General features: G+C 37.0%; 2 protein-coding genes across 3 annotated transcripts in view; both read right to left on the bottom strand.

Moving 5' to 3' along the window:
* Nucleotides 1-11395: 11395 nt before the first annotated feature.
* Nucleotides 11396-17300, bottom strand: polr2c (RNA polymerase II subunit C). The gene is made up of 9 exons (XM_037682668.1): nt 17134-17300; nt 16312-16361; nt 15870-15938; nt 15718-15770; nt 14089-14217; nt 13961-14012; nt 13693-13861; nt 13530-13604; nt 11396-11954 (listed from the first exon to the last, which is right to left on the bottom strand). The coding sequence occupies exons 1-9, from the start codon at nt 17217-17219 to the stop codon at nt 11810-11812; spliced, it is 828 nt and encodes a 275-aa protein (XP_037538596.1). The 5' UTR covers nt 17220-17300; the 3' UTR covers nt 11396-11809.
* A 603-nt stretch (nt 17301-17903) lies between these two features.
* coq9 (coenzyme Q9 homolog (S. cerevisiae)) overlaps nt 17904-19928 on the bottom strand; it is a 6752-nt gene continuing 4727 nt past the window's right edge. For both annotated transcript variants that reach the window (XM_037682665.1, XM_037682666.1), the window contains exons 7-9: nt 19398-19553; nt 19146-19199; nt 17904-18249 (exon numbers count right to left, since the gene is read on the bottom strand). In XM_037682665.1, coding sequence (XP_037538593.1) covers nt 18214-18249; nt 19146-19199; nt 19398-19553 — 246 coding nt within the window. In that variant the 3' untranslated portion in view covers nt 17904-18213. The remainder of the gene's footprint in view (nt 18250-19145; nt 19200-19397; nt 19554-19928) is intronic.

The raw sequence follows: 19928 nt of genomic DNA, 5'->3' as shown, positions 1-19928 counted from the left end.
GGATCTTAGTGTAGAGGAGATTGTTGAAGCTTCTTCAAGATTTGGTTTGAAGTTTTGCTTAAAATATGTTTTAAGGAAGAATACAAATTATTATTATGTATTTTTGCTCCTCAAGTGATTCTGACTGTAATCACAATATCTTGAGTCAACTTTACAAAATATTTTTGATCAAATTTTTATATTTGTATCACTTATCTGTCTAAATATGTTGGACGATAACATCAAAAATAAGCAATAAAACAATAAAGTGCATCTCTTGTTTTTCAAGCAAACATTTCATCTTTACTTAAATTGACCATTTTTATTTTATTTTACATATTTGTTATCCATTTCTGACTAAAAATGTAACTTATGTTTACAGCGGTTGCAGCAGCTCTGCAAATGACTGAAATTAGCTTTTAATCAGCATCAAGTGATGAATTTCTGTCTAGGCAAGTAATGTTCTAAAGTTTCAGCAAAAGTTTAGAGAACCAACATCTGAAGTTAAGATAAAACTCAAGACGCTGCTTTATAAATCAACACTGCATTAAACCAAGAAATCTTTGAAGTAACTGCTATAAATAAAAGTTAAAGAAGAATATTTATTATTTAGAGGGAATGATTCCATTAACACTCACTGAATGAAATTCTCTAAGAACAGATGAGCATGAGTCAGGACCTGAAAGACATCACAATTAAAAATACACGTGAACATGTGAATAAAATCTTTTAAACACTTAGAAGTCAAAAGGAGGAACTGACCAGAAGAATAATGATCCAGTTGAGGACGCCTCTGTATCCAGTGAAGCTGCTGTTGGAGCTCAGCAGAGAGTCCTGGACGTTATGGCAGCTGGAAAAAAACATTTGTTTTACATCGTCATCGTGACGATTGTTGCCAAAGGTTTATTTTAAAACAGAGACTTGTGTTGAGAAACGATGGAAGTTGTAGTCATTTTGGTTAAACTTTGAAATTAATGATTTGCATGATCTCAATCAATGCGGCAAGATGTTGCACCCAGCCTCACACCTGCCTCCACCCTCATTTGCCCCACTCTGTGCTCTTGAGCAAGGCCCTTAACCCCTACCATCTGCTCCCCCGAGCGCTCTGCTCCACACAGAAGGCTGTGGTAGCTCAGTGGTCTGTGGCTGCATCAGAAAGGACATCCGGTGTAAAAACCACTGTCAAGAATTTGTACAAGTTAGTTCGCTGCGGTGACCCCTGAAGAAGGGAGCAGCCGAAAGAGCAAAAAATGGGGGAAAAAAGACATGAAATTTGAAGATGGCTGCCATTTTTCAAGATGGCTGACAATATGCAATAGAGAAATGTGTTTTGGCAACAAAAAAAAAAAAAAGATTAGATTACCAAAGACACACATTTATATAATGGTACCACTGCAGTAATGTTTTAGTGCCATATAATCATGTTCATAATCATACCAGTAATAGTACTCTAGAAAAATTGATTTATTTTATTTTTCTACCATAAAACATTATATCATTACACAATTATACCTCATACATATCAAGATGTCGACATACTTAAAAAAAAAAAAAAAAAATTTCGGCCATGTTTAAAAATTCCTGGCCATTCTGAATTTTCAGTTCATTAATTCAGTTCACTAATCATACTGGTTATTTAACATGCGTGTTATATGTTTCCTCCATAAAACATCATCTTATATTACACATTGATACATCAGAAATGTCAAGATACATAAAAGCTGTTTTAAATAACCATCTTTAGCTAGCTTGAAAAATGGCAACACTTTTAAAATTTTGAGAGGAGGAAGATTTTTTGCAGGTTTTCATTTGGCATGTTTTCTGAAAATTGGCCTCACAGCAACTCCTATACCAATTTCTCTGCTTCCATCCACATTTGAACGATTCTCTCTCTCGCTTCCCTCTTACAATGCTGCATCACTCAGCCCGCTGTGAATCCACCTCATTCCTGGGGGCTCTACTGTATAAATGATTATACTACTTCCTGTCAGACAGGAAGTAGAAGTACATTGGTTAACTATGGTAGCGGAGCACGGACCGCGGGTTATTGGATAAAAGACGAAACATATCAACAAGAAGAGTCTATCCAGAAGATCTGATTAATCTACCTGGATTATTGAGCATGCATCAGGACATTTGAATGATCATTTCACTTATCTGCTCCCCTACAGCAACAGATAAAAACCTTATCAGCAGCTTTACCTTTAGGCTGTGGGTGATAATAAACCGTTAGAACAATGTTATTAAAATCAATACATTTTTAAAAGCTCTCCACTGGTTTGTTAATTTCAGACTGGAAACATTTGTGCAGTGTATTTGTTGTATGTTATAACTAATAAAGTCCAATAACGCTGGCCTTTATGTCTTTGATCTCAAAGAAATGTGATGTGTCAAGGATTACATTACAAAAATCCTACTTGATTTTCTCATGTCAGTGTCATAATAGGCAGCCTATGTTAATAAGACATATTTGATCAAAACTGTTGTAAAATTTCGAATGTTTGGTTTAATAGTTTAATGGAACCTCATGTAGGTTGTGAAGTCTTGCATCTGTTCACAAAGAAAAGTGTCGGAGCAGCAGAGGAGCTCACCAGAGCAGAGATGCGTAGGGATGTTCGTCATCGCTGGATGGATCAGATGCAGAAACGTGAGCGTGAACCCAGAGGTTCGTGGCATCTTCCTCCGCAGAGGAGGAAACAAACCTCTTCCTCATCACTGGCATTCTGAGAGCTTGATGAAAAACGTAGGTGTCAGTGTCATTTTTAAAAGGTTTTTGTTTATTCTAGCTTCAATAAATTCAAATTGTATTTTTTGCGCTAAACGTTCGAAATAAATCACTGAAACTTGAATAAAAATACTTCTTGCAATGTATTGAAATAATTGCATAAAAAAGGTCAAGTAAGACAGAAAATTTGGATGTTATGAATATAACCAGTGTTCCCTGAGGGAGGGAAATGAGGTACAACTCATCAGTGTGTGCCGACATTTTAAGCAACATTTTCAATAACAAGAGCCAAATACACTTTTTTATTTCTTCTTTAGGAAACAGCCATCTTATTTTCAACAGATGCATGCATCTGTACTTTGTTTACAATGTGTGCATACCCGCATTTAAATTGCATGTAAATGATTATTGAGCATGCATCAGGATGCATGTAAATAAATCTAGAAAACTACTAGAGGAAACTCTTTCAAACTGCACAAAGTTCAGGGTAATAACCTTTTTTTTTTTACATTTTCTTTCATGCTTTGCAATGGACACCTTTAACCCGGACATTGAGGACAACAGGGACCTCTTAAAGAAACAGAATCGAAGTGAAAATGTATTTAATTTATTAATACGAAGGCGTACGCAGATTCAGCACGTTAAATCTTTTTAACTAAAGGTTTGATTCGGTAGAAATCGGCAACCACAGTATATACAAATAAATTGTTTAAAGCTATTAAAAACGCGACATTGGTAACGATGGTAATTTCGGAACTTATAAACATTGCCTTAATATTTCCACTTTAATGATTAGCTTTATGCCGAAGTCAACAACGGATTATGATGTTTTTTATGTTGTAAGATTTTTTGTTAATCTCACACATGCTGGGTTTTTTTTTTTAGTAAAACTGTATAATTCGTGAAATTTGAATAAGGTTTGGCGTGAGCTTCCTTGTCCTTCCTTTCCTTTCCCGAGTTTATGGAACCGTTTACCTTTTCATCCAACAGCAAACAGCAGCGTCTTCCTCAACTGCTCCACATCTGTCAGCATCTGTTTTACAGCTCGGTTGCTGGGAAATAAATCTTCATCAAAAGCTGATTCAATCATTTGAAGATGACTGGACTCATCAGCTACAACCATGATTGTTTTAACCTTTCAAAATAAAAGCCCCCAGCTATTGAGGATTTTTTTTTTTTGTCTTTTTCTTTTTATGCTTTAACAAAACAATTCACTACTCGTTTATATATATATATATATATATATATATATATATATATATATATATATAAGACAATATTATTTATTTTAAATAAATAAGAAAAATAATAGTTTAATGGCTACTTTTACAATATTAAAGAAAATCCTTTTACTTCAAGGTTCAAGGAGACTATTGTCATTCGCATCACATGTGGTACAAAATTGTGTTCTCAAGGTCCAGTTACACCCAAAAAAAGCGATATATATAAAGCATAAATAAAAATAAACAATGTGTATAATTATCTCAGATATACACTGACAATAATTAAGGTGTGTAAAAGAGCAGTTAACCTGAACAAGAGTAATTTGTGAGCAGATGAGTATGAATATAACAGCTCAAGGTAAGAAATCAGCAGCACGGTGGCACAACTTGTAGAGCTGCTGCCTCTCAGCGAGCAGGTCCCTGGTTCAAACCCCGGTCCAGGGGCCTTTCTGGGTGGAGTTTGCATGTTCTCTCCGTGCATGCGTGGGTTTTCTCCGGGTACTCCGGTTTCCTCCCACAGACCAAAAACATGCATGTTAGGCTGATTGGTAACTCTAAATTGTCCCTAGGTGTGAGTGAGAGAGTGAATGGTTGTTTGTCTCGTTTGTCTCTATGTGGCCCTGTGATGGACTTGCGACCCGTCCAGGGTGTACCCCGCCCCTCGCACAGTGATTGCTGGACATGGGCACCAGCGACCCCCGTGACCCAAAATGGAATAAACGGGTAAAGATAATGGATGGATGGATGGATCAAATGTCCAGTTAATGTGTCATTACAGTGATTTGTCTGGTTAGGGATTTATGAGTCTTACAAATTCAGTGTAGAAGCTGTTTCTCAGTCTAGTGGTTCACTTAATGCTCCACAACCTTCTGCCTGAGGGGAGCTGGGCAAAAAAAGTGTGTACTGGGTGAGTGGGGTCCTTCATGATGCAGGTGGCCCTTTTCCTGCATCTGGAGATGTAGATGACTGTGATTATGGGGAGGCTGACTCTAAGTTCTCTGCACAGCCTTTATCACCTTCTGCAGAACTTTTCTCTTTCCAGCAGAGCAGCTCCCGTGCCACATGTTAACGTGGAGCACAGGATGCTCTCCACTGCACATCTGTAAAATGAGGACTGAGCTTCCAAGTCCAGCTCGCCTCAGCTGCCTGAGGAAATAGAGCTGCTGATATGCCTTCTTGATCAGACTGGTTGTGTTGTTGCACCAGCTGAGGTTGTTACTCAGCTGCACACCCAAGTACCTATAACTGGAGACTACTTTCACTGCAGATCCTCCTATGTGCAGAGGGGGCTAGGTGTGTTTGTCTCTTCTGAAATCCACTATCATCTCCTTCATCTTCTTCACATTGATATGGAGAACGTTCTTCCTGCACCACCCCACCAGGTGTTCCATCTCCTGCCTATAGCCGGACTCTTTGCTGTTTGTGATGCATCCAACCACCGCTGTATCGTCTGCAAACTACAACATGACAGCATGGATGGGTAGGTGAGCAGTCATATGTGAGCAGAGTGAAAAGGAGGGGGCTCAACACACTGCCTGAGGGGAGCCAGTGCTGAGGATTATGGTGGAGGGGGAGAAGTTGTGGATCCTCAAAGACTGCGGTCATTACCTTTGTACCTGTTAATATACCCCTGGCAGACACGTGTTTGTAATGTTGATAAAAACAATTAAAAAAAAATGTTGGTCAGGAAATCCAGGACCAATTTGCATAGGGAGAGGCTTTTCTGAATCAAATGTGAGGAGTTCATCAACCAGGGTTTGGGAAATCAGGGCGTTGAATGAGAATGTGAAGACCACAAAGAGCATACGGATGTAGGAGTCCTTCTGCTGCAGGTGGCTGAGAACAGTGTGGACCACAGAGAAGATGGTGTCCTCTGTTGACTGATTCTTGCAATATGAATACTGGTGTGGATCCCTCACACCAATGATTGCTTTGATGTGGGCCATGACCAATCTTACAAAATACTTTGTGACTATTGTGGTGAGGACTACCGGCCGATAGTCATTCATACCAGTCACTGCAGAGCTCTTAGGAACCGGGATAATGGTGGAAGTCTTCAGGCAGGTGAGAACAGCTGCCTGGATGAGGGAGCAGTTAAAGATGGCCAGCACCTCGTAGAGCTGATCGGCATGGTCCCTCAGCACCCTCCCAGGGATGCTGGCTGGGCCAGTAGCTTTGAAAGGATTAATCCTCCTAAGAGTCCTCCTTTTGCTGGGGTCATGCTGAGGGACTTCTCTCCAGATGGTGAGGTGAGTCTGATGCTGGGTGGTATATTTGGAACTTCAAAGGGCATAGAACCTATTGAACTCATCAGGCAGTGAGGGGTCCCTAAGGCATTGTGCACCTCTGTCTGTGGTAGTTTTAATGCCCTTCCACATGCTCTGTGGATCCTGTGAGGAGAAATGTCACTGGATCTTCTGTGCATTTGTGGCTTTGGCCCTCTAAACTCCTGCAGCCAGCTCTCTTCTTGCCCTCCATAGTTCCTGTGAGTTGCCAGACCTGAATACAGCATCCAATTCTATTTATTTTATTTGTTTAGTGCCAAGTCACAACAAAAGTCATCTCAGGGCACTGAACAGAAACATTCATATATAAAAATAACAATTTAACAGTATTTATCTGAGGAGCAGACTGCTTTGAGTTTAACTCCATTGCAGAACTCTCATCTTGAGCAAGCATGAAGGTGACAGTGGAAATGAAAAACTCCCTCATGAGGAAGAAACCTTTAGCAGAACCAGGCTCAGGACATGTGGCCATCTGCTTCAACCAGCTGGGTTTGAGAGGAATAGGAAGGAGGAACAGATACACAATGGCATGTCAAGCATCCTGTTAAGATTGAAATAGTATCAATGAAAACTATTCAATTTTAGCAATTCATTTAAGGAAATAAGGTCAATTTGACCTCAAGTATTCTAAGCTTAAGGCATCATAACAACCCTAATTATAGGATTTATCAAAAAGGAGTCTTAAGTCCAGTCTTAAAACTGGACAATGTGTCAGCCTCATGGACAGAAATTGGAAGTTGGTTCCACAAGAGAGGAGCCTGATAACTGAAAGATCTTCCTCCCATTCTGCTTTTGGAAACTCTAGGAACTGCGAGTAAGCCTTTAGTCTGAGAGTGAAGTGCTCTGTTAGAAAAATATGGAACAACAAGAGCTCGAATATAAGATGGAGCTAGGTTGTTCAGGGCTTTGTAGGTTAGACGTAAGATTTTGAATTCAATTCTGGATTTGACAGGGAGCCAATGGAGAGAAAATAAAACTGGAGTGATATGATCTCCCCTAAATAGCAGCAGCATTTTGGATTAAATTAAAACTTTTTAAAGAAGTATGTGGACACCCAGATAATAAACCATTGCAATAGTCCAGTCTAGACAGGACAAATGCATGAACCAGTTTTTCTGCATCATTTTTAGATAAGATGTTTCTAATTTTAGCGATATTACGCAGGTGGAAGAAGGCGGTTCTAGTAACGTTTTTAATGTGGGGGATAAAAGACATGTCCTGATCAAAAATAACACCAAGATTTTTAACATTAGAGCTGAAGGCTAAATTAATGCCATCCAAGGAGGGCGAAAGATTTAAAAATTAATTCTTAAGATGCTCAGGTCCAAAAACTATCGTAAAACCCCAGTCTTGTCTGTATTCAAAAGAAGAAAATTTAGGGTCATCCAGGTTTTATAAGACATACTTGAAGTCTAAGTAGCTGATTGGATTAATTAGGTTTCATGGAGAAATATAACTGTGTATCATCAGCATCAATTAAAATTTATCACATGCTGTTTAAGAACATTACCTAATGGAAGCATATACAAGGTAAAGAGTATATGTCCAAGCGCTGACCCTTGAGGAACTCCATGACTAACTTTGGTGTATGATGAAGATTATTACAAATTGGAATCTATCACATAAATATGATTTAAACCAATTTAGAGTCATTCCTGTAATTCCAATATCATATTCAAGCCTCTAGAGTTGTGATCAACTGTATAAAATGCAGCACTGAAGTCTAACAGGACCAGTGTAGACACCTGACATTCCTGGCATTCAGCAGACTACGGACCTCTGTGTTCAGCCAGGGTTTCTGGTTCGGGTAGCACGTCATAGTCTTGGTGGTGGTGACATCTTCAACACAGTTGCTGATATATCCAAGAACAGCAGATGTGTAATCCCCCAAATCCAGTTCCCCCACAGCAGCCTCCCTGAAGATCTGCCAGTCTGTGCATTCTACAGTGGTCACCATTGCTGGGCCACACAGTGATGGTCTACTGCGTAGGTCTGGAACATCTCAACGAGGGGTGGTAGACAGGGGCCAGAAAAATGCAGACATGGTCAGAAAGGTTGATGTGGAGGCTCTATGCGTCATATGTTGGTATAAACACGGTTTAGTGTTATTTCCTCGTGTTGGTATGGTCACAAGCTGATGGAACCTCAGCAGAGTGTCTGTCAGGTTCACGTTTACCTCCAAATTTCATTTCATTTCAAGACTATTTTTGGTATACAACTATTGTTGCTTAATTCAATTTTAAGTTAGATTTATGTTTGTATTTTTTTTATATAAAAAAAAACATAACTTAAAAATACTGTAAATTACTATTAAACATCAGGCCACTAAAAAGCTTAATTTCAATAATATAAACTTATTTGAATTTTAGAAATTTGTCTTTATGTTTAGAAGCCTTGTACTGCAGATAAAATGTTTCCTACACAATCTAAACTTCCCTTATTTTACTTAAGACAGAAACAGCAACAATGACTTCTCACATCAGCAGCAACTTCTCCTTTAAGCCAAACATCTACAAATCAGTTCTCTCCTACAGGTCAATCATCAATTTTAATAAAGTTTTAAATTTAATTTTTTTTAGTCAATTTTAGCTGTTTTTTGTTACCTTTCTTTTCTTTAGCCATCCTATTTGTTAAAAAAAAAATCTGTATGACTTTTTATAACTGTCTATTGTTGTCGCTGTTGTTGTTGTCATCATTCTTTGTTGAAATCAGGTCTCTCTTGTAAATGAGTCCTCGAGGCTCAATGGGATTTACATGTCTAAATAAAGGTTAAAGGAAAAAAAATAATCAGTAAACCAGACCTTTTCACTTTCAACGTTTCCAGTTAGAGAGGTTAATAAATTGTTACGACTCTAAAATATCTGCAGGCCTTGATGTCAACCTTATTGCTTAAGGCTGCCACTCATATCATTGTAGAACTGGTGCCTCATCTTTAACCTGTCCATAAGACAAAATTACATTCCAGACGCTTGAAAAACAGCCTGTTCTACCTTTGCTGAAAGGAGGTGACCCCACCTCACTCGACCAGTCTCTAAACTCTGCATTTTAGCTAAGGTTCTAGAAAAACTGATAAATTCTCAAATCAAAAAGTATTTGGTCTCATTTAACATTCTCCCCATCAATCTGGTTTCAGGAAACAGCACAACGACTGCTTCGCTGAAGGTTTTTAATGTTGTTGTTGAAGCAATGGATGCTAAGGATTGTTGTGCTGCACTTTACTTAGACCTGTCTAAAGCTTTTGACACTGACCACGACATCTTGTCATAAAATCTCAGAAACTGATTTCTCAGATTGTTGGTTCACAAACTATCTCTCAGCTTGGAGACAATGTGTTCAACATAATGGTATTTCTTCCAGTTATTTAACCGTTAACAACGGTGTACATCAAGGCTCAGTCTTAGGTCCCACCCTCTTCACAATCTACATAGGTAATGGTTACCATCCCTGATGCATCCTTACATTTCTATGCTGATGGTAGTTGTTTATTGTCGAGCTAAAACAGTGTTTTTCAGCTTTTGCAAACCACTTTTGACATCATCCAGTCTGATTTGTTCTGACTCAACTTGTCCTAAACACCAACAAAACCAAAGGGAGGTTGTTTTCAAACAGGAAGTCGGTCACAGTAATTCTTCCTTCGATTTTATCCTCGTATGGTGCCCCTATTGAGTTTGTCGATTCCTACAAATATTTGGGTATCTTGGTCGATTTGCATCTCTCTTTTAAGCTCCACGTGGAAAACTTAAAGAAACTAAAAGTTAAACTGAGTTTCTTTTTCAGAAACAGATCCTGTCTAACTCTGAACGCTAGGAAACACCTTGTAACTGCGACTTTCCTTCCCTCCGTTGACCATGGTGACATTATTTACATAAACGCTCCTACAAGCACCTTGCAGATGTTGGACGCTATCATGGTGTGCTACAACTGGCTGTAACTACCGTACACACCTCTGTACCCTGTATTCACTGGTTAACTAGTCATCATTAACTTCACACACTCTCTCACTGGTACATTTTCATCTTTAAATCACTTCTTGGTCGGCTGTATTCATACATCTCTTCCTACATGTCACTGTGTGAGTGCAGCTACAGCGTGCACTCTAAGGACATTATTACATGCAGTGTTCCCTCAGTGCGGACTGAACTTGGCAAAAGGGCCTTCTCCTACTCCGCTCCTGTTTCCTGGAATATCTTGCAAAAAGATCTGAAGCTCTCAACCTTGACCTCTCCAAGTGGCTTCAAACATCTGTTAAGTTCCTGGCAAAAACCAATGTTCCCGTGTTTAGTTTTCTACATCGCCTTACAACCGTTTTGTTTCATTTTTAAAATACCATATTCTTTTATTTGTTCTTCTCAATTTGTATGCTTTTTATGATTGTCTACTGTTGTTATCATTCTTTGTTAAAATCAGGTATCTCTTGTAAATGAGTCCCCAAGGTTCACTGGGATTAACCTGTATAAAGTTTTAATGAATGAATGAGAATATAGTGCAACTACACCGAGCTACTATAAACTAAAACATTAGACTTAAAACTATTTCAAAATGGATGAAGTATGAGCATGCATTGCCTGATCTAGTTTTATTGGACCATTTTATTTGAATTGCAAATAAACATGTTTTTATAGTTATTATTATTTCCTGATGCATGCTCAATAATCCAGGTAGAAAAATCTAAAAAAGTTAAATCTGGTCCTCTGGACATTCAAAAAAACAAAACAAAGCAAAACAACAAAAAATGTAGAAACGTTTCGTCTCTCGTCCGAGAGACTTCTTCAGTCTGAGGTGCTGTTTTCAGCTCAGTCTCTTAAATAGCACCTTCTCAGAGTGGATCAACCAGTTTTGCTGCTGACAACCAAAACCAGCTGATCACATGCTCAAGAAGGACCATCAGCTTTGCTTTGTTTTGTTTTTTTGAATGTCCAGAGGACCAGATTTAACTTTTTTAGAGTTATTATTATTATTTTTTTTATAAATGAACCATTTACTGCTCATCTATGATTATGCAATTTTTGTTTGTAAAGTGCAACTTTTCCTCTTATGCAGTCAAAACTACTTTTATAAGGCAAAGTGTTCATCATTAAACTTGATTAAGATGCTTTTTAATGCTTTACCTGAAAAAAAAAACACAATGCTCCTTCTTCGAAAACAGAAGATATTAATTCATATAACTATTAGTTAAAGCCTGCAGTTTTTATTTTGTAATAAAATCCCTTAGTTCAGTTCATGCAACATTTAGGCAAAAAAAGTCTTATAATCTGCTGAGAAAAATTAAAACAAAAAAAAAAAACTTCTAAAGGATTTATTAAAAAAGGACAGATGAAAATATATTTAACAGTGAAGTATATGAACCTAACTTCAATAACACATTTTTATATCAATGCTACAGGAACTCCTGCTGAAACAGTAACCCTGCATAATATTTTCAGCTTTTGTTGCAATAATCACTGATATAACTTCACAGCTCTGGTGATGAGACTGAAAACTGTGGATGAGGAAAATGATAACAGATCTGAGTACAGCCAGCAGGGAGGGAGCAGCTCAACCTGAACAGTGAGCCTGAGACCACTGACGTCTCCTCAACAGAGTTGTGCTGTGTTCCATTAGTTGATGGTGAGAACGTCACTCTGGATCTCGTGGCTCAGCTGGGTCTGCAGGTCGCTCAGCTTCTTCTTGAGGACCGCCAATGCCGACATGACGATGGTCTCCGGTCGGAGAGAGCCGCACGACTCCACGTTGAAATAGAACCTGGACATGAGATGATTTTAAGGTTTCTGTCAAACTGAGAAAACTGTTCACCAGCCCGAGACCTCAAAACCCTCCTACAATTAAATTTGAAACCTAATTTAGTTACAATATATCTTTACAAATCTGTTTTAATCAGTATTTCAGACAGCAATGACTAGATAAGTAAATAAAAGATCAATAATTAAAAAAAAACTAAGAATCAGAATCACAATAAGCCTTTCCAAGGCCAAGTTGGGAGGCCAGATTCAGATAAACAACAATTGTTTTGGGCAGGAAGACTTGATTTCCGTCTGCCTTCAGTTCTGCTGGTACTCTCGATGGCGAATCCAAACAGCCGGATTTGTGGACATTCTGCCGGTCTGTGCTTTGTTAGTCTTCTCCAAGGCTGAATCCTTCATGCTGGCGAGTTCCAGGAACCGCAAGTGGCCTACGATTCTCAGAAATTGCATCCAGCTTACGGTTGAGCTCGCAAAGCATATGAGCTTGAGAGCTCGAAGAACAAATTCATCCTTCACATAAGGTTGGCAGCTTTACCATGGACGAAACTGCTGCCGACATCTTCGTAATTTGTTGATATCCTAGGTATCAGCCAATTCCAAAAAGCATAAACCCTGTTATCATAAATCTAATAATGTACACATCTTCTACGTCCTCCACGGACAGTACAGACAGGCACATTATCTTCCACTGCTTCCAGGAATCCATATCCAGCTGCGTGCGTCCGTTCAGGGCATGAGGGCTCTCCAGCACCATGTCTCTTGGTCAAATTTTTTCTTATCAATTGCACTGAGAGACCAGCTGACTAGATCCATAATAATAATTTATGATTCAGAAGATGTGTAATGAGAGGCTCTGATACACAGGACAAAGAGCAAAAGGAGGAAAGTAGGACAGGGAAGAAAAGCATCCATCTTCGTCGAGGGCAAGTGAGAAAATAAATAAATAAATTACTGAGCATTACTGAGTTTATGAGAAATCACAAGGTGACACACCTGCACCTCATTCAACTCTCCTAATGTTACTTATAAGAGCATAAAAAAGATAAAACAAACATTGTTAAATAGAAACAGTTTATGGTACAACGATAAAACATTTTATATTTTCTTTGAAAATGCAAGGTGAGTGCTAAATGGCTTTGCTGAAACGTATTGCAGATGCTGATACTGAACTATCAAATTTAAAACAGAACCTAAAATTAGCCAAACTGTAGCTAAAAGCTAAAGCCAAGGAAACAGCAGTTAAAAACGAAAACCAGCAAAACAGCATCCAAAATCTAAAATTAACCTCAAAAGCTAAAATTAGTTTGAATTAAAAATCCCCATTCATTTTATTAGAACCAAAAAGTTTATTTGACGTTGAATATTTTAAAAAGTTCAAAAGTTGTAATTAGTAAAAGTCATAAGTGTCCATCGCCTGAATGAGCCGAATGGTTGAAACTGCTGAAAGTACGCTGAAATAATTGGATGCTGAAATAATTGGATGCTGAAAAAATAAACGATAAACAGGAAGACAGAAACGTTGACTGCTGAGTCAGCATTCACTTGATGATCTCATAATGGAGGATCATTTGCTCACCTTTCTGGTTTTCCATTTGGGTCGTAGGGGGCCTGAACTTCATCCTCCTCGATCTCTGTGTATTCACTCTTTGGCCTGAGAATAAAAAAATTTAAAAAAAAAGCACCATTCACTCGTTCAGTGTTCTTATTTCACGGTGAATCTTAATTTAGTAAAGACTTACCATTCCTCAGGTCGTGGATAGACTGTGTGTCTCAGAGCGTTGTCTGGGTCGTACTCGAAGGACACCCCCGCTGTTGGGTTCCACTTGGCGTGCTCTTTACCAAAACCTTTCTTTGCATAAGCTCTGAGCCGGAGCTCCTGGCCTTTACGAAGCTTCACCAGCAAAATGTCTGGAGAAATGACGCAGCAACAAAGATGAATACAATTTATTGACTATTTTTTTATTTATTAAGAACTTGAAAAGGATTTAAACAGCTCCTGAATTTTACCATCTTGCTCGACGTAGTCGTTTGGATCATTGTCTCGACTCCTGGAGGTCACCTGGAAAACAGCAACACAATGTCAGAATCCCCCTCTGCTCCACGGTGCAACTCCAGTGACGGGAGGAAAGACTCACCGGGATGACTCTCGGGTTGTTGGACAACAGATCGCGTGATGTGACGTGACGCGTCTGATCCTCGGTGCACCGGACGTCCAGCGTCAGCTCCACAGAGCACTCAGGACAGAAGTCCTCACAGGTACAGTCCTGCAGGAGACAAACCAGTGTGAACAAATAAACTACAGCTAACACTAATTAGCTAATACTAATTTGATTAGATCATTGGTAGAGTATTTCTGTGGTTATTTATTGCACTCGTCAATGTTTATCACATATTCACAGTTTTTTTTTTTTTTAACTAAATTAAAGTGGAAAATGTAAAAAGAAGAAAAGGGTTCTGTTTAGGAATGTACAATAAGAACACACTGCCATTCATCTTGTCCAGTGAATGCCTTATTTTGAAATATCTGCAAAGAAATGTGGTTGCACGTCCAGTTTGGCCTGGGTGGGGCGAAAATCAGGAATGTTGTTGGAGGACGATCATCCAAGCCTCTTAAAAAAAACGTAGTTCAAACTTCAGCTTAAAAGGGTTTTTTTTAAAGATAATTTTTATGATTTAAATACTTTTTTCCCCACAGTGCCTAACTGTAGACCAAAACAAAATGGGTAGGAACATTTCGGTATCACGACAGAAAGGTTTGATGATCAGATTACAGAAATGGCTGTTGGTCAAAATTAGTTAGAAAGTAATAGAAAAATGACATTTTCAGCTTCTTAATTATTATTTTTTGTTTTATTCCTGATTTGTCCTTTTGGTCAACAGTTTAAAAATTAAAGTTTGGCTAATTTACACCTGTGTAGCCTAAGAAACGGGAAATAAATATAATTAATTTATGTTTTATGGAGTTTACAATCAAATTAAAAAGTTTTTGTTTTGTTTTTTTACTCATGCCATGTGGGGATATGACAGATAACTAATCCTAATACTACCAATGATGCTCCAGTAAACAAGAAATGTTTCTTCTCCACTCACTTCTGGCCACAAATATTCAATAAAAAAACTAACAATGTAAACAGGATTTGCCAACATATTTAAAAAGTCAGTAGATATACAGTTAAAATCAAAGCTGTAAATATATAATTTGACAATGTGAAGGTTGGGGACGACTGACCATCTCACAGACGTCAAATAAAAGTACAGATTTTCACAAACTAATGATGCATCCTGTCAGTTTCACACTGACCTAGTTAAGTAATTTTGATTATAATCTAAGCAGTAGGTTCTCAGGATTAAAAAAAACACACTGAGCCAATCAGAATAGAGAAATTCCACAGAATCGATTAAAAAAATAAATAAAAGTTCATTTCTGAAAACCAGCATTTTAATGAGGTTTCTATAGAGCTGAGTGAATAATCAGGATGGTTTACGCCAAAAATAAAATAATTTATATTTGCTAACATGCTCTGACATAACAGCTGCGGCAGGAAACAACACAACCTCCACTGCACCACTTTCAGTTTAAAGTTAACAATCAGCAGAATCAAACTAATGTTACTGTCTATAGCTGAAAAGATAAGAAACGTAGAAACTTTTTATTCTCTCCTGTGTTCAGTTTGAACATTTTAACCTGCAGAAATATTTTTTTAAGAGGCATGAACTGTCACACTAAGCAGCACCAACAGGTTCTGCTGTGACTGTTCACTTACTCTGGAGTACTGCATTTTATCCACGATCTCGTCGCTGGTGAGGGGAATGAGTCCTGAAAACACAAAAAACACAGACGTTATAAATCTGTTCTTCGTGTCTGTCTGCTCATACAAACTGTGCAACCAACAGGCTGAGTTATGGGGGTACATACCGACTCTGTGGGCGATGAACTCGTCATGCAGTACAGATGAATTAGCATCAATCTGGATCCAGTCAATTGCTGGAAAGACAGGCAATGCATTTTTTTTTTTTCAAGTTTAAGAGTTATTTATACAAGTTCATTTAGTGAAACTGGATACAAATTTAGTTCCAGTGATGCAGCTGCAGCTAGTCCCAATTTCTGTTTTCTTCAGTTCAAAATCAAATTAAAAAGATTCACATTAATTTGGTTCTTTCATGCATGCTTGCTCGTTGTCAAAAGTTAAATTTCACACATAAATACTACAGAACTATTGTTTATGTTTAGCACAAAATTGTCAGGAAGCATAAAAACAAAACTGTGACAGAACAAAGTAAAAAAAAAAAAAGTTAATTTTCAGCACTTACAATGAACAAAATTAAGAAAATAATGAAAGCTATAATAAAAAAGTTACCTATTGTGGGAACCTCTGACATGAAGACACGACGGAGAGAATTTGCAACCCTAAAATAAAAGAAAATGAGGAATTTTAAAGCTTGATGCTATTGCCACATGTTTTTTATTTATTTATTATGAATTAATGTGTTCAGTGCATGTTAATATAAAAAGTCAGCTCTGGTTCGTGTGCATTGTAGAAACTTTCAGTTAAATTGTTAATAGACTCTTAATTAAGTTCATGAATTATTCTATTCCAAGTTGTTAATGCAACAATTACTATTAGTAGTACTGTGACCACAAATCAATTAATACTCTTTATTTATGAATGTTGGAATAAATATCACAATGTCAAATTTCTCATATGAGAATATTACAATTTTATACATGTAAAACTCATTCACTCATTAATGAAACAAAATTGTAGAAAATCAGTAAATAAAAATGAATGCTAATTTATCCAATCTGTCTCTTTTAGATCTTGGCTGACAACTTTCACTGCATAAATACAATATTTTAAACCAGAAATAAAACAATACAGTTCAGATTAGATTAGTTTAAAAATGCTAAATGTTTTTACTATGCATTAAAATAGTTGGAAAACATGCACACTATAGGTTTTGTTTGATACTCACAATATTACACTGAAATATACATTAACGTATTTTTAAAGAATATTTACATTAATTCCAAAAAATACTGCCAATTGTTGTTTTTTTATTGCAGAAGAAACAAATTACTCGTTTACTTTTGTTTTTTTTTATTTTGTTTGTTATTACTTGGATCAGTGTTTAGATGCTAATGACTGCTCACATTTGAAAGGGAAAATAAACATACTTACGCCAAATCTGTGTTTTCTATGACAAATTTCACATTTTCATCCGTCAGCTCTGTTATTTTAACTGTCGGCTGGTTAGCATACGGCATTCTTGAAGTTTATATAACCTAAAAGCAACGAGAAATCGGACAAACGTTTCACAACTACCGTCGATGCTTCGTTTGTACGCATGTGCGGAAACCTTTAGAGCTGATTGGCTAGAAGGTTAAACTGGAGCAAATGATTGGCTAAGACAATCAATGGAAGGCGGGGTTTATTTTTAACTTCCGGGTCATGTTTTCCCACCGAACTAAAAGCGCCTAATATGATAATAATATTGTATCAATTGCTACAATAATAAAAATTCTTACAATAATATAAGAATATTTCATTACAAAGGTTATATTTAGACGGAAGCTGCACAGATTACAGCAAATTAACAGTTTGAACTATCGAATAATTACAAACCTGCAAGTATAAAGAAAATATTTTTGTTTCATGTAAAGACTTTATAGTATGTTAATTTTAATCCAAAATAATAAAAAAAATGCAAGAAGGATTTTTATCTGATTCACTTCTGCTCTACTTATTGATAGATAAAAGAAAGGATTCATGGTTAATTAACAAAGTATAGTTGTAGCCCTGTAAAAACAGCTCTTGTAAATGAGTCCCGTGGCTTATAAAAGTTGAATGAACAAAAGGCTCAGTTTTATTTACCATTATACTTTTGTATGTAAAAAAAAAAATGTTTTATAAATAACATACCGAATAAAAAAACATCAAAGATACGTAAATATACAGTAACTATTTTATTGTCATATAGTGCCACAAACAAATTACATATTTTATTATACTTTTTTACAAGACAAAAATCTAATAGGTAAAACCTTAACAGCAAAGCTAAATAGGTGAAAGCCAATGATTCTGCAGATGACCATAAAGGCAGTGACAATCTAACAAATCAGGTTGTTTGTTAATTCTTACACCCCATAATTTATTTGTTTATGAGCCACATCATACAATAAAACAAAAAAAAAAGAGCAAAATAAATTGATCTTCAGCTCATGAGCCAAATGTTTAGGCCCAGTATGACATATGTTTACATCATCGCCTCTGGTTCAGTCCTGTCAGGTTCTTCAGCTGTAAAATATGAAAAAATTAGGTTACTGTTCTCATCAAAAAAGGTTTCATCACACATTAACAGCCAAATGAGTGGGTTATATTTTATGCTGCTCTTTAATATTGCGTAAAGCAGGAAATTAAAATCCTTTGACAGCTTACAGATGCTAATCAATCATGTGGTTGGGTAGTTGCATAAAGGTGTCTCCTGAGATGATGATAAACAGACAGATGAAGCATTTCCAGAGAAATGGTTGAAGTTTTTCAGCTGAATCGTTCTTACTAACAAAATAAAATACTAAAGCATTTTAGATCTTCAGGAACCTTTCAAACTTGATGCTTCTTTTGGTTTCTCCAGTAAAGGCCACAGTAGAAACGTTGACCCCAGCAGACAAAGGCTATATTATAAGAAAAACAGGTTTGTCCTGGAAAACTACTTTTTTGAGCATCAAAGTAACTGAGATAACTTAAAAAAAAAATCCTTTATCAGAACAAACTTCTTCTAGAATTTAATGAGAGGCATTTAAGTGTTCTCATTCAGAACTCTGATAATGAAATCTATCAAGACCTAAAACTAAACAAATACATCCTTCTTGTCATCAGGTTTATGACTGTAGTTATCCAAACGGACAACTTTCGTCACCTGAAGACACACTTTGATACAATTGTAGTTTTCACGTGAAAACAAATTACTGAATGCACAACACCCTGCCGAGACTGTATCTGTGCACACACTGTTGGGTCCAACATTTACATACACGTCATTCCTATCAGCAGACTTTCATTCAAACATACTTAAAACAGAACAACTATATGTTTAAGTAGACTAATTTAGGCTCAATACAGTAAACAAGATTGTATTTTAAGTGTAGGTTTTTGATATGTATAAAATGATCAACATGAGACAAAAGACTCACTGTGACAGCAGCTCCCATGAACCCCTGCACTACGGCTTCACCAGTCGCCTGCACCTACACACCAAAGTGGAAAAATTATAACGAGTTATCCCTGACAGATTATCTTTATTCTTGTGTTTGCAACTGTGACATTTTTATATTTGTCCCAGTCTCAGTACAAAATATTTTGCTCTAGGAAATTGGTGCATATAAGGGTCTGACTCTGGCAGCTTCTACATTAGTCGTTTACACTTTTTCTGTACGTTTCTTTACCTGCTTGGCTGTGGTGGCCATGTTGACTATATCTTTAATACGATTATCGAGGAACTGCCACGTGTCCTGAAAGTCTGGGGAGGAATCCTGAAGCATTACTAGCTCTGTAGTGTTAAAAATGCCAGTCAGTGCAGCCCGCTTGGTGTACCAGTTCATCTGCCAAAGAAGGACACCAAACAGAAAGGTAGCTTTTAAATAGTTGAAGAAAGCACAGCATACCTATTAAATATTGTATATATGCACTGTCTAAAATAAAATAAAAACTGTTCCAGAAAAGGGTAAAACATGCAGAGATGCTTAGTATATGGAACAGAACAATAAAATAAAACAAAGGGAAAGAGAAAATAATGAAGTTTAAACTTTTTAACTCAAAGTACAAAAGTAAAAAGTACATTTTGCAATATACTCCAAGTATATTGCAGAATCTTATAAAATTGTGCAACTGTATGCAAAAACAAAAATGTCAAATAAAACAATGAGATTGAAGTTTATTTAAACGTTTGTATATCAAACAAGTCGTTTTATATATAT

Source organism: Nematolebias whitei, chromosome 10, assembly GCF_014905685.2.
Source record: "Nematolebias whitei isolate Nwh7 chromosome 10, NemWhi1, whole genome shotgun sequence".
Lineage (NCBI taxonomy): Eukaryota > Metazoa > Chordata > Actinopteri > Cyprinodontiformes > Rivulidae > Nematolebias > Nematolebias whitei.
This window is presented reverse-complemented; position numbering and strand designations above follow the sequence as displayed.

What these genes read in the sequence shown, in the direction of transcription:
- polr2c (XM_037682668.1), bottom strand. Translation starts at nt 17,219, where the DNA reads ATGCCGTATGCTAACCAGCCGACAGTTAAAATAACAGAGCTGACGGAT. An exon ending in GTTCATCGCCCACAGAGTCG is followed by an intron (nt 15,771 to 15,869) that starts GTATGTACCCCC and finishes TTGTGTTTTCAG; the next exon opens with GACTCATTCCCCTCACCAGC. An exon ending in ACAACCCGAGAGTCATCCCG is followed by an intron (nt 14,013 to 14,088) that starts GTGAGTCTTTCC and finishes GCTGTTTTCCAG; the next exon opens with GTGACCTCCAGGAGTCGAGA.